The 15,651-nt window shown below is 38.2% G+C and overlaps 1 protein-coding gene across 2 annotated transcripts; it reads left to right on the plus strand.

The window, feature by feature from the left end:
• Positions 1-828: 828 nt before the first annotated feature.
• LOC103456365 (ethylene receptor-like) lies at positions 829-6,894 on the plus strand. 2 transcript variants are annotated; one of them, XM_008396081.4, is made up of 7 exons: positions 829-1,071; positions 1,704-2,643; positions 4,386-4,754; positions 4,887-5,153; positions 5,257-5,384; positions 5,934-6,131; positions 6,263-6,894. In XM_008396081.4, exons 2-7 carry the CDS (start codon positions 1,732-1,734, stop codon positions 6,618-6,620), a joined length of 2,232 nt encoding a protein of 743 aa, XP_008394303.1. In that variant the 5' UTR covers positions 829-1,071; positions 1,704-1,731; the 3' UTR covers positions 6,621-6,894.
• The last annotated feature ends 8,757 nt before the right edge of the window (positions 6,895-15,651 follow it).

The raw sequence follows: 15,651 nt of genomic DNA on the forward strand, positions 1-15,651 counted from the left end.
TCCAAGATTATTTCCATTAAACTTCCTCTGCAGCATCCAAACAAACTAACCATGCAAGGGTAGTGCTTAGGCCCAGGCGTGATACCGTTATCCTTTGTTCTTCAACCAAAGCATGGTTGCAGGCTCACTGCATAGATAAGATGTTACTTGGTCTGGTTTCAGACCATGTTTTTCTATCTCAGAAAATAGCTTCAAGTACTCAAAACTCCTGGAACATTACATTAATGAACTTGTCCCCATCAGCCATTCTCGATAAAACCTATGATTATCTCAGTCCAGAGAACAACATCCTTTTATAAGATGGAGTGAAACACTTTCCGATGGTTTCGTCATTCTTCAAGTGCCCCAAACTCATAGAACTCGAAGCCACCAGTACATTATCTTCGTTAAGCATCCCGCTCGCTAAAAAATTTCTTCATTGATTCCAAATCCCTGAAGGTACATCCAAGTAGAGCAGTCGGAAGACAAAAATCACTTAAGAATCCAAATTTAACAACTTGGGGTTGAATAAAATAGCCAAACCCTCAACTGTATAAAATTCCAGCAGCAGGCTCGTGAAAGGACGGTGAGCGCGAGCCTACGGCGGTGGTGGTAAGGAGGAGAGCACGGAGTTGCCGCGCTTTTTTCGGTGAGGTTATGGAGATGCAGAGCGCTGAGAAGATAGAGGTCTCATACGACGGCGACACAGAAATTAGTTAACGGCTTCAAGCCTCTTACCCGCCAAAAAACGAGCGGTTCAGATTTTAAGTTGACTAAATTTAATATATCAAAACCGCCCATCCTCTTATTTTGGAAATTCAATAAATTGCAATAATACTAAAACGCGGCGTTTTTGTGTCATCTGCGCGACAGTGAATTACATCAATGTATAATGGATGTCTCCATCCCCAATTTTCAAAACCCTAGTCAGCCCGACGTCTCCTCTCCTGCGCTGGATCGTCGCACTGTGTTTGCTTGCGATTTCAGTTCGACGGCTCCGACTTGACCTGCCGTCCCGGACGGCTGGTGTTTCTCCGACAGTCAATCGTCAGTCCACCCCCTCGCTTTCTGTGTTCATTTCTCACTTCTCAGGTGGGTTTTCACTTTCATTGAGCTGAAATCTTATAACTTTAGTGCATTTGGGCAGATTGTGATCTTGGGTTTGCAGATTAAAGTTTAAAATTTCTTGAAGATTGAGAAGAGCGATTCATTTGGAGTTTTTGGAATCACAGAGTTAAGAATTAGGGATTTATGGATTGGTAGTCAATTGCTGAATGTGTGGCAGGATCCTTGCTCTTTCTTTAGGTCACTGGATCCCAAGGGATTAATCATAAATGTGGTTTTCTAGTTGTGTTTATGTATTTATTTTTAATGATCACGGATTATGGTAGAATTTCATTCTTTGTTTTTGTCTATTATCGTGTTCGGTTGAATTTTGAAAAGGGTTGAGTTATTGGGCATGAGTTCTAGACAGAAATTTCCGTGTTGTTTAATTGAATTTTTTTCCATAGAAATTGCTTTGCCTTAAACAATCAAAAGTTGAAAGTTCAATGCTGCCTAGTTTGCATCTGCATAATGCTCACTTGTTATATTGTTAATGTCCTATAGAAATTTCTTTTGAAATTATTGCTACAGGGTGGTTAGTTTTAGTGCTGTTTTTCCTTTCAATTTTTTTTTTTAGTAGCTTCAGTTTTGACGGTTAATATGTTGTAGGCATGTAACAGACCAAGTAATATTCGTTTAAGTGGCTCAATGATCATGGAGGCATGCAACTGTATTGAGCCACAATGGCCGGCAGATGAATTGCTGATGAAATATCAGTACATTTCGGATTTCTTTATTGCACTTGCTTATTTCTCCATCCCTCTGGAGTTGATCTACTTTGTCAAGAAATCTGCTGTGTTTCCATACAGATGGGTCCTCGTACAGTTTGGTGCTTTCATTGTACTGTGTGGGGCGACTCATCTTATCAACTTATGGACGTTCAACATGCATTCAAGAACTGTGGCCATAGTAATGACCACGGCTAAGGTTTTAACAGCGGTGGTGTCATGTGCAACTGCCCTTATGCTTGTACATATTATACCTGATTTATTGAGTGTTAAAACTAGAGAACTATTCTTGAAGAACAAGGCTGCAGAGCTTGATAGAGAAATGGGCCTTATTCGAACACAGGAGGAAACAGGTCGACATGTCAGGATGTTGACCCATGAAATTAGAAGCACTCTTGATAGACATACTATACTTAAAACTACACTTGTCGAGTTAGGTAGAACTCTGGCATTGGAAGAGTGTGCCTTGTGGATGCCAACGCGTACTGGGTTAGAGCTTCAACTATCCTATACACTCCGTCAACAGAATCCAGTAGGATATACTGTGCCCATTCATCTTCCTGTGGTCAATCAAGTATTTAGTAGCAACTGTGCAGTAAAAATATCACCTAATTCTCCAGTGGCACGACTGAGGCAACTTGCAGGAAAGCACATTCCTGGGGAAGTTGTTGCAGTTCGTGTGCCCCTTTTACATCTCTCTAACTTCCAAATTAATGACTGGCCAGAGCTCTCAACAAAACGCTATGCTTTGATGGTCTTGATGCTTCCCTCAGACAGTGCAAGGCAATGGCACGTTCACGAGTTAGAATTGGTTGAAGTAGTTGCTGATCAGGTAAAAAACCACAACCTGTATCTTTTTAAGTACAATCTTTATGAAAATGGTAATAAATCTATCCACATACAAATCCCTAAACGGAATTTTAAAATACAGTTTTTTTCTGTTGCTCTGCCTCTGATTCACATTTGAAGATGTTTAAGTACCTATGATGTCACATGAAAAAATGTTTGTTTATGGAAAGGTTCATTCTTTTCCCGATGTTTTATGTTCTATCTAACCTTTTACAATAACCCTTTGTTTAGTGTGAAGTTATATCAAATCTCAGGAACCTATTATATGAGTTGTATTTGATTGATCCTCGGAGTTGAAATGCATTTTTTTTTCTGAATGCTGTATTACTTGGCATATAGAAAGGGTAATTAAACAGAAAAACATCTTACAAAGGAGAGAATAAATAAAAGGGTAATTTCCACTTCCCTACCCTTAAGTTTCGCAAAAATTGCACATTACTACACTTACTTTTTTTTCGTCACACTTTGATATCTAAAGTTTGACTTTTCTGCCACCTTCATACTTTTGTTAATCTTTCTGTTAATTGATGATGGGGCATAGTAAAAACCGCACCAAATTTGCCACGTGGAGTGACAAATTGAATAAATATTAAAATTTGATCTGTTGATAAAAGTTAAAAAAGAAAAAAGAAAAAAAAAGAAAAAGAAAAGAAAACTCTCCCTTCTGTTCCCCTTCCTCTGTTCGATTCCTACCACAGCCAATGCCACTCCACCAGTGCACCCATACCTCCATTCTTCCCAATCTTCACATAACCCTTCTTCTTTCTGGATTTCTCTGTGTAAATTCCCCTTCTCACTAGATTGTTGCTGAAGAGCCCAATATTTTCTTCCCCCATTATCCCCAGAGGCTCAATTTTTTAGATCTGAATCTGGGTGGTTTTGACTGTTTGTTGCAGTTCTCAGTCCCAGGGATTGCCTCATAAACTCACTTATGCCAAGTTGTAATGAATTTCAGTTGGAACCAAGTGCAGACCAAACTTGCAGACCCGAATCAAGCCTCTAGGGTCATCATCATGCATAGCCTTACCTGGGATTTCCTTGGCCATTAAAGCAATCGCTGGTAAAACAGATGTAATGGGAGCTAAAAACTTCACAGATCTGACAAATAAAGGGTGTCGGGCATGTTTCTTGGGCCAGGTGACGTCGTGGGTCGTAACTTGGGTTAAATTGGATTCGTGGTCAGCCACCGTGCATTGTGAATCGGCTTGGCTTTGACACTTTTTGCAGATAACACAACCACCAGTCACAGATGGCCTTGACGGCACAAGGCGGGAGTACCTGAGAAAGTGGAGATGGAGGGCTTGGAGGAGAGAGAGAGGGAGGGAGGGATTTCAAAGAAATGGAGTGGGGCTGGAGTTGGAGTCATTTTTTCATATCTTTTTGTAACTAATTAATATTTAATTAATTTGAACTCCACTTAGCACATTTTTGGTAGGCCACAACTGCCTCATCATTAGTTAATGAATGAGTTAAAAGAATGACTAACAAAAGTATGAAAGTGGCAGAAAAATCAAACTTTAGGTATGAAAGTGAGATGAAAAAAAGAAGTGTAGTAAAGTGCGATTTTTGCAAAACCTAAGGGCACTAAAATAAAAAGAGCAGATTGCCTATCTAAAGATGTTCTTTACCTGTTTCTTGCTTTCTGTAATAATATACCATTGCTTATAAGTTATAATGTAAAGAAGCGTTCATTTATTTGTTCTTATTGTTGATTCGTTTAAACAGGTTGCAGTTGCTCTGTCACATGCTGCAATATTAGAAGAGTCAATGAGGGCAAGGGATCTCCTTATGGAGCAGAATATTGCGCTTGATCTGGCCAGAAGAGAAGCGGAAACTGCAATTCGTGCTCGCAATGATTTCTTGGCTGTTATGAACCATGAAATGAGAACTCCCATGCATGCAATTATTGCTCTTTCTTCTTTGCTGCAGGAAACTGAGCTGACACCTGAACAGCGCCTCATGGTTGAAACGATATTAAAGAGCAGCAACCTATTGGCTACCCTTATAAATGATGTTTTGGATCTTTCAAGGCTCGAAGATGGCAGCCTTCAACTTGACATAGCAACTTTTAACCTCCATTCCATATTCAGAGAGGTATGGTTATGTGTTCCGGCCACTTAAAGAATTATTTTGGATTTCGTTGGAGCATGGTTTCCATTGATTCTGTAGCAGTTTGTATCAATAAGAGAGTTTTGTTTTTTTTTTTTTTTTTTTTTTCCGTTGCAGGTTCATAATTTAATTAAGCCTGTTGCATCTGTCAAAAAGTTGTCGGTTGCTTTGAATATAGCTACAGATTTGCCAGTGTATGCCATAGGTGATGAAAAGCGTCTTATGCAAATTATTCTAAATGTTGTTGGGAATGCTGTGAAGTTCTCAAAAGAAGGGAGCATCTCAATCACAGCTTATGTTGCAAAATCAGAATCTTTACGAGATTTCCGGGCTCCTGATTTCTTTCCAGTACAGAGTGATAATCACTTTTATCTGCGTGTACAGGTTTGTTTCTTCAAATACTTGATTGAATCTGTCTTTCTTTTGGAAGAACATTCTGTTCATTTGAAGTTAGTATACTGTTTTACATACTCTTTTTCTGGCGTAGGTCAAAGATTCAGGATTGGGAATCAATCCTCAGGATATCCCAAATCTATTTACCAAATTCGCTCAAACTCAGACTTCTGCTTCTCAAAATTCTGGTGGTAGTGGGCTTGGCCTTGCAATTTGTAAGAGGTACTTATTTTTGTGTTTTGCCATATTCTGCTTGATTTAGTTCTGAAAGTCCGACTAGACGACAATAGATAAAGGGTGAATTATAATTATGGTCTTTGTAGTTTATAAAGTTTTATTCTGATCGTCAATTCACTACATCCAAATCCCTAAATCTCTAGTGTAGTTATATGTAATAGCATGGTGGACTATCACTGAGCTCTAAAGTTTTAAACATGCACACAAAATTACCATTATAATCTCGCATGTGTGTTGCATGTGCAGATTCTGTCCTCGTAATCATTAGAATATCTGATACGTATTTTATTGCTAGCACTAACAAAACCGTATTGCAAAAATGAAACTATTGGGACCATAGTGAAAAGTGACAAACTACAGGGACTGAATTTGTTGTCTTCCCGAAAAGAAAGAAAAAGAAAAGTGTGCATTGAGGTTGTATAAGTATTACACCTTTTTTTAGCATTCAAGTTTTGTGAAGGTTTGAATCAATATTACTAGGAGATATATTTATATGCAACTGTAATGCAATTTTGTTTTGTATGATGTGATCAGATTTGTAAATCTTATGGAAGGGCATATTTGGATTGAAAGTGAAGGTCTTGGCAAGGGATGCACAGCCACTTTCATTGTGAAACTCGGATTTCCAGAGCGTTCAAATGAGTTTAAGCAGCCTTTTGCACCCAAGCTGCAAGCAAATCATGTTCAAACAAACTTTCCAGGGTTGAAAGTCCTTGTTATGGATGATAATGGGTCAGTAACTAGCCAGCTTTCTTACTCGTAATTTTTTGATGCGTTGTTCCCTCCAGCAATATTTAGTTTTTAAAATAGGCTAATGTTGTCATTTGTGTTGTCTGTTTTTACCCGTTCTTTTAATCGTTCAGGGTCAGCAGGTCAGTGACAAAGGGACTTCTTGTGCACCTAGGATGTGATGTAACAACTGTGAGCTCAATTCATGAGTTCTTGCATGTTATTTCGCAAGAGCACAAGGTGGTGTTCGTGGATGTGTGCATGCCAGGTATAGATGGCTATGAAGTTGCTGTTCGTATACATGAAAAGTTCACAAAACGTCATGAACGGCCTGTATTAGTAGCACTTACCGGAAGCATAGACAAGATGACAAAGGAGAACTGCATGAGGGTTGGTATGGACGGAGTCATACTAAAACCGGTTTCAGTTGATAAAATGAGGAGCGTTTTATCAGAACTGTTAGAGCATCGAGTCCTATTCGAGGCCATGTAAAGACAGGAACATTACTTTAGCAGAGGAAAGATTTCAAGGGAAAATGGAAAATTGAAAGCTTCCTCTAGCAATTGTGGTATCGCATACGCAGAACGAGGCGTTGTTGCACACAATAAAGCCAGAGCAATGGGGGATGATGGCGCTGGCCTGTGAAGAGCAGTCTCGGTGTACCCTTGTGCAATTGTCACAAGAGAAACAAAATTAACAATAACTGGTTTGTGTAAACTGCCAACACTAATCTTTCTCTATATATCGAAATACAGTTTCCAAATTATGCATAGTTTGTGTGTTGCTTAAATTTGGATTCTATTTCTACTTGTACTATGGTCTACTGGTATTTCCTTGTACTTGTAAGTGAACCACTTATCAATGTAAAATGCCAAAAATCATACAACTCATGCTTCAAAGCTGTTGGACGCACCTGATTTCTTCCTGGCTCATTGTCTTCTCCAACAATGGATGATAGACCGAATGAAGAAAAAGGGAACTGGACTGCGATGACTTCCTTGACGCCAAACGGTTCCCTATTGTCGTCGATTTCATCACGGATTTCATAACCCCATTTCCTTCTCCTTTCATGGTATTGGACTCTAGGCGTCTCAATTTCGTGAAGATTACATTATTTTGTGGGACTCCTTCTAAGAGTTCAACAATGCATCAATTGTGCATCCGCTTCAAATGAAGACACAATAAAATTTACTTTGTCAACGGCTAAGCATTTCGAAAAATAAAATAAAATTACATACATGTAAAATAATTGGTCTATATTTTGTAAATTCACTACTTTACCAGTATGTTAAATTATTTACCTGCATTTGACTAAGGATTGCCTAGTTTTACATGTACAATATTAATGCATCAACATTTGTACGTGAACTTACCTATATTTGCATGTACAATAATTTACATATCGGAAAAAATATAGGTAAATTAATTTTCACAAAAAAATATAGGCAGCAACGACATACTAAAAATTAGATGTTGAAAAGAAAAAACATATTAGAAATTAGATCAATAAAAAGGAAAAAACTGAAAATCCCATCCCCACCGGTTAATATACTTGCACATGCCAATTCAATAGAATTTTACAATAAATTCCACTAAATATGTGTGTTGGATTTCTAAATTCATTAGGAGTGTGATTATGTAAATCTTAGTAAATTATGTGTAGGATCCTATGAGATCTTTTCAATAATTTTCTAGTTGTAATTGTTTTACTTGAAGAGCAATGACTCTCTCTCTCTCTGCACTATAAATAAATGCAAAATGGGATGATAAATCATCACCACAATCTTAGTAAACTACTTTTTGACATTTTATTTGGAGACGCTCTTGACCATCCACAAATGAAAAATTTGTGAAGTCAACTATAATTAATAAATTTGCGTATGTAAAGCCTAGTCATTGGGCTTTATCCAAATAAAAGATGTTAGGATTTATACAATAATAAATAAATAGAGAAATGCTAAGGAGACTCTTAAAAGTATGACTTTCTATAGACTTTCCATGAAGTTTTCATCACCTCATGTTTTTGGTATAATTCCTGCACCAACATATAAAAAATTGGGCCAAAAAACATAAGATGATGAAAAATTCCACTTTTAAGGGGGTTTAATATCTCGCCAATAAATATCAAGAGCTAAAGTCATATTTCTTATTCAAGTAAGAAGCAAATCATTGACAAATTAATGTAAAGAAATCTTTTCAAGATATGTTATGTCATATATCTTTTAAAGTCCATGTCCATATTGGATCCACTTGTGAGCTTCCCAGATTGGAAATTTAATTTGGGTTGTGGCTTATGTATTTGCTTAAACGTGAAGTGTTGTCTAAGAACGACGTGCGGCGCATTGCACAATTAAATACTCCAAAATCCATTGTATTTGTTTTTTTTTTTTTTTTTTTTTTTAACAAACGATATTTTTTATACTAAGAGCATCCTCTGTAAATGGCTCTATTTGGGACTAGAAAAGTGATAGATATAGTCCATTTTGGAGCTCTCAGAAGAATATTCACAAACACCTGATATGCATAAATCAAGATCCGAAGAACCACACAGAAACATGGATCAAGAACCCTAGAAATGAAGAAGAATTCGTCAAGAGAAGATCAGAGAATGAGGGCAGAAGTAGAAGATTCAAGATTGATGAACCGTCAAGTTGTTAAGCCTTTCCGTCGATTGATACCATGTAAACATAGATGAAGGTATCTTGCGGAGAAAGATATTCAAGCAAGAAAAAGAAAGAGAGATTGAGAGAAAGAGGTTTAGACAAAGAAAGTGGATCTTTTTACTAATGATTTCAGAATGATTACAAGGTAGTTATCTACAAGGATATATATCCAAACTACATTGCTTACAAACTAAGCTAACTTTTAGCTCACAGATTAATAACAATTGTCTAACTAACCATAGGATTAAAGGATGAATACTGTTAACATTCCCCTCAATCACATGATTGGATTTTCCAAGCCTGGGATTGAAACTGTAAATTCACTACTTTACCGGTATGCTAAATTATTTACCTGCATTTGACTAAGGATTGCCTAGTTTTACATGTACAATATTAATGCATCAACATTTGTACGTGAACTTACCTATATTTGCATGTACAATAATTTACATATCGGAAAAAATATAGGTAATGTTGTAGGCATAATTTACTGAACAATTATGGAGGTCATAGCGAGAGGGAGAGAGTGCGGCATAGAGAAGAAGAAGAAGAAGAGAGATGTGTAATTGTGAGTGTCTGTTATTCCACCCCATTGTGCCTTTATTTATAGTAGTAGGGAAGGTTAATTCCTTACCCTTTAGGATCACAACATTTAATAGGTAATCTACTCCTAATAGGAATATAAGAGATATTCAAAGATATACTAGGATTTACACAATCACATTCCTAATCTAATAGGACTGCAACACTCCCCCTTGAGTGTGTAAATACTCAAGTAAATGGCGCATCAGATCTTCAGCGATGAAGTAAGTACAATTGATGAAGTCGTCAGCACAATGAGCGAATGCGAGTCTCAAACCAAATGAAGAATGCATAAAAAGTAAAACTCACAAAACCTCGCTATGGTAAAACCCAAGGTGGGGAAAAACCCATAGTCTAAGGAGAAACGTGAGAAGTTGCATTAAGTAAAACTATACGTCTTTTAGATGTAAGTAGAAGAGCTCACAAGGGTATGATCAGCCCAGGATGGGTGCCTCGTTAAAACCTAGTTAGGGAGCAAAAATCTAGTAGGAAAAATGCTCCTAATCGTAGGGAAAAACAGTACATTAAGATTAAGTGAGTATACTTCTAGATACTCTCCCTGAGTTTGACATAACTTCCAAATGAGAACTACAAGCATTGCATATGAATAGTTAGGCATACCAATTCCTCGGACAAGCTTCTGGAAGGTTGACTTCGGCAGTGACATCGTGTAGAGGTCGTCAAGGTTGTCTGGGATCGGCTTGCATGACTTCAATCTCTTGATGCTTTGTTGATGTGATGTAGATGCAATATGTCTTGATGTTGACTTTGTTGATGTATCATGTCTTGGTCGGATGGATACATGCGGCATAGTCTTTATGGATCGTTGTTAGGACTCAATGATGGATGAAAATACAACATACTTCGAATATGCTCAACAAGAACTTCTAACCATGTCTCACTTGTGGCGTAGTGAAGTGAGGTGAGTCTTAGAACGATTCAAAGATTTCGTAACTAAAGTCGTATCGTGGACCTCCAAGATATTGCGATATCCCTAAAGGTAAAGACATAACTATTCGGGGATTTTGCCTTGTGCAAGTTTGATAAGTAACCTGCGTCAGCATAATAACAAGGCAAGCATCATTCCAAGGATCAGGGGGATTAGATCCGCTCGAGATGCATTAGGATTTACCCATGTAGTACCTTTAGGGTACGTCTTTAATACCAATTCAGTGATGCTTGTAGGCGCGGTGCTGCATCTTTACCAAGGTCAACAACGAAGGAGATGTCATGTCTAAATACAATGAGCTAAGTAAAACGAAGCGCAAAGTTGAGCTTAGATATGGAATTTCATATTCCATAACCTCTTCAAGAGTCTCATTTGCATATAACATATGGACGATCATAGGTATACTTAAAGGTAACACATTCAGGGTGTAGTTCAACTGGTAGACCAGAATACTGTCAGAACAACGCTTGAACTTCAGGTCAATTCATAAACGAGTTTTCCCAAGATCCTTCATCTCAAATTCCATCTTCAGATGCGAGGTAGTTTTCTCAAGCTCTTCCGGAGTCTTAATGAGATTTGTGTCAACAACATAAACTGGAACTCTAGCAATTTGGAATAAGACTTCATAGTTTAACACGCAAGGGCATAATTCATATCCCTGACTGATCAAATAATCACGTAGACGAGTATACCACATCCGTTAGATTGTAAATGAACGCCTCAAACAAGTTAAGAGGGTGTTCTGTGGTTTTGGAACTATTTGAAACAGTCCATGTAATTCTTCGAGAACTTACATATAAATCTCCGTATCTATATCCCCATGGAGAAAACACTAACCATATTTCATAATGATGCTATCAATCACAAGTCGTTTGAGGGAAACCTTGCGTCGTAAGGTGTGCATCATATTGCATTATTTCATTCATCTCATAACGCTTCTTTTCCCACTTGTAACATAATAGAGTTACCTTGGGCAGTGTAGGAACGATAGGTCCAATACATACTTTGGTAAGGAATTTGACCTGGATTGTAATTTCGGTTGTCCAATCAGTTCCACGTTGTCACTTAATCAACGGAACACGGTTCGATATCGGCACTTTTCATTTATGTCGGTAGCTACCATATAAGTGAAAACATCATCGATGATAATCTCATTTCAATTCCATTTAGCTCATCCAAACTAGTATACTAGACTAAGAACTTTCAGTCTCGGGAGAAATCCGGATTAATCTCATGAGATGGAAATGATTTGAGACAACGATCGAGTTTAGATTCATTGTTGTGCCATATTTTCCTCTTCCAGGGACGCGAATCCTACGAACCGAATGATTTGTCATGCTCCAAGCCAAGACAGATTGATTAGCTATCCGTCGATGTATCAGACCGTCCAACAGAGGCGTCCAAACCGTCCAACAGGGGCGGTACACCCTTCAGGGATGTTGACTTAACGTTTGTTCAGTACATCTATCCTTGTAGGCATGTTTGCAGTTGGTATATGATCTTGTCACTTTAGCTAGATCAGAGGAATGCGTCTGGGGCAACATTCTGAACGCTAGAATTCATCGCACTTACTTATCATACATATGCGGTACGGGGATCGAGATGAGACATAGTGGATAACGTCCATGCAAATTCACACCATTCTACATGAACATTGACGTTCTTATCTCCCCCTAACGACGGGAATACTGTCTCATTAAAGTGACAACCCACAAATGAGCGGTAAAGAGATAGCATGCAAAGAGAGCTAGTGTGAAGGAGAATCATGATCGACAAAAGATACACATCCTTTTTTTAGGACCCATATTGGTATGTTGCGACGGCGCAACTTGGAACATGGAATGCACACCCAAATGCGTAAATACGAAAATCGTTAGGTTCGTACCTAGTAACCAACTGTAACGTCTTATAGGTTGGGTGGTAATGGGCCTCAAGGCGAACCAACATAACTACGTACAAGATTGCATAACCCTAGGCAGAAACCGAAAACTTGGTACGTTTACCAAAATTCGGGCGATCATTTAAATTGCGCTTTATGATCACTAGGCGAGGCTCTTTGGGGTGAACATGGGATTTCAATGTTCAATTATAAACCCAAAATACATGCAATACTTTATCAAAAAACGTTGATATAAACTCTCCGGCATTATCCAGTCTCCCGGACCTTAAGGGATAAGTAGGGTGGTGCACCCTTAATCGGTCAGGAGGTTTAGTAACAATGTGTGTAGACAAACATGTGACCAGTTTGTCGATTCATCAACCAAAACCATAAGTATTTATATGGTCCGCATTTTGGTTGGATTAGTCCACATATATTCCTTTAAATCCACTGTGAAAAATGAGTCGTTTTGTATCTTTGCTAGGGATGATTTAGAAATCAAATTTCCCAAAACGAGCGGGTTTTGGCACAAGATCCTTACTTCGGGTAAGGAGATGCGTCGTAGCACCATTGTTCAACCTAAAAGTCCCAAAAGGTCGTGCCAAAGCAAGTAAACTGCTCAATCACCACGCTTCAGGCCAGCCACATGTGGTGTATTCCTAGTTAGGAGACAACCCATTGGCCCCAAATCAAAGCTTCAGGCTTATTTTTTGAGGTGGTGCAAAGATATTCCACTTTATTTTCTTCAGTGGTTCATTTATGATCATTGTCACCTCGAATAACCTTAAAAACTCAACGTCATGGAGAATTTAAGGTCCCTTAAATGGTGATTCAATACCATTCATACAACAAGGAGAGTGCCAATGTTCTTAATCATGTTGGATAGACCTGAAGTCGTTGTTAGAGATGTGATTTAGGTGTAAAGTTAGTGTGCGTAGTACGCATTCATCCAGACAACTAACTTTCTCACATTCCTACCTAATCACGTGTTTAAGATTATCCATAAGTAAAACATACACCATACGTGAATCCAAGAACATGGAAAAATATTCACAAAGTAAATGGTTTACTAAGGGGATTCGGCCAACAAGGCCATCCATGTCAAAATTCTGCTCTTCCAACTCTGTTTGGTGGAGTAAAATCAGTCTCACATATTTACTACTTGAATGGTACTCCTCAACAACATTGGTAGGGGCACAAACAGATGCATAACCAATAATCTATTCTATCGATACGAAAGTAGATTTTGCAGGGTTGAGGTTTCGAAAGATTATCCCTTATTCTTGAAGTTTTAGGTCGTAGGTACCAAGGATCATGTTTCGGGCATGATGCCACACCTTGGCAGACCCTGATTCTACCATATGTTGTAAAAACAAACTCGAAATTGGATTGTGAGAGAATATGTCATTCGATGTATCCCTACTAAAGAAGTGCATTACCATTCGGTTGGCTTTGACCGAACTGGGTCGAGCTATTTGGTATACTCCAGCCGAACTGGGTCCATACCTTTCTCTCACATTTGTGGTAGTAATCAGATCCGAGAATTTGGTAAACTTCCGCTATTTACACTGCTGATTCAGGGGAGAGTTAGAAACAAGGAAGGACAGAAAAATATTCTCCAGTCAAAATTAGATCGGATTTATAAACTTCAGAATTGTACTCATTCATGGATGTAATCATGATGTGCTTTAGGCAATATCTTTCATGATTAGACAATCCGTAGAAGCAAGCCAAAGAGCCATGGAATCCTCAATCGGGAGGTATTTCCATTTGTAATGCTTTAAGCATAAGTCTTCGAATGAAGATCATGGCGGAGGCTTATTCAGCTCTTCCATGCCATTGTTGCCTTAAATGATTTCTCAGCTTCTTGATAGTCAAGTGAAGATTCACGTCTTGTACCCCACATAAAGTGGTTTCTATTAGAAAAGTCCAAATCAGGAAAATCGTACTTGTGACGGTTCATCAATCCACTGAATTGGAGGGAACAAGATTGTTAGTGGTGCTATGGGAATGAATCATCCATAAGCATCAAAGTTAGAACATTCAAGTTCTAAGACATGGTTTTCATGAAAAACGTCGGGTTTTCATGGGTGTATTGTTTTATGAAAACTTTGGGTTTCAAAGACACTAAATTTGACACTACAGATTCAATTTAGTTTATGAACGTTTGGTTCATAAAAGAAAGGTTCCTGTAAGAACATAGAACGCAATATACATCTAAGTGTAGTGGATTTGAGGTTCTTCGGGAACTCAAGTGTGAGAGCTTCGGGACTACGAAAGTAAGTCAACAGTTTAAAGAAAAGAAATAAATTATTGAATCGTTAATGTCCAAAAGTTATCTTCAGGTCAATAATTTTGGATTCATTATCAGATTAATGACTGTTGGTCACTTTTAATTAATTCAATAGATCGGGACCATTCGAGGTCGATTGTAGAAGCAAAATAATGACTTCGGATCATATTCACTTTAGATGGTTTCAAGCCAAATAATTAATAAACTTAAGCCTAAATAAGGCTTAGCCGTGGGTGTGGGCAAAAAGCAGAATGGGCCAAAAAAAAAAGATTTTGGTCGTGAGATTCATGGCAGCCCAATAGAGATCTGATGGTTGTTGTCCAAAAAGAAGGGCATGCATCAAAGCTGCAGATTTGGGCTCGGGTTATGGCTGTAAGGAGCAGCCCAATATGCATGCAGGCTGCAGACATGCAGCAAAAATGGGCCGAGAGAAAGAAAAAAAAAAGCATTACAAGCAGCAGACTTGCTGTTGCAAAGCGGGCCAAATCGAGTTGGGATATGCCCAGCCGACTGGGCTGGCTGTGGTACACACGGGCTGGGGTAATAAGAAGCCCAGTAGGCCAAAGGCTTGTTGCGTGTGGGTTGAGGCAAAGCGGGAGCCCAGCAAACGGCTTCAAGCTATGCTTAGCTTGGACTCGGGGGTGGACCAAGGGCTGCAGGCCCTTGAGTCAGTCAACCCATATTTTTTTTCTTTTTCTTTTTTTTTTTCTTTTTGACATTGTTAGGGGTTAGGAAAACCCTAGAATTGCTTCTAATTTATTTTGATTCTTCGACTCACAAATTCCACATAGCAATTTAATTGCGTAATGCATGAAACAAATATATATATTGACAAATATATAAACATATACAATATATATATATATATATATATATATATATATATATCGGAAGGAAAATATAAGCATAGGGGTTTATGCATTATGGGGAATGTTTTCATGCTTCAAGGTCGTTTCAAATATCTTACTTTATTTTAAGCGTACCTAATTGGCAGAAAACAACAAAAGCCTTTGAATTTGTAAAAGATCATTCTCGGAAAGCCGGAATTGCGTCTCCAAAGGGTTGTATCACGTTCAACATAGAAAAATTAAATTGAATCAATAGCATGTAGATCAATTCAAAATAATAAATTAATCATAAAAAAGAATGATTAAAAC

This window comes from Malus domestica, chromosome 02 (assembly GCF_042453785.1).
Source record: "Malus domestica chromosome 02, GDT2T_hap1".
Classification (NCBI taxonomy): domain Eukaryota; kingdom Viridiplantae; phylum Streptophyta; class Magnoliopsida; order Rosales; family Rosaceae; genus Malus; species Malus domestica.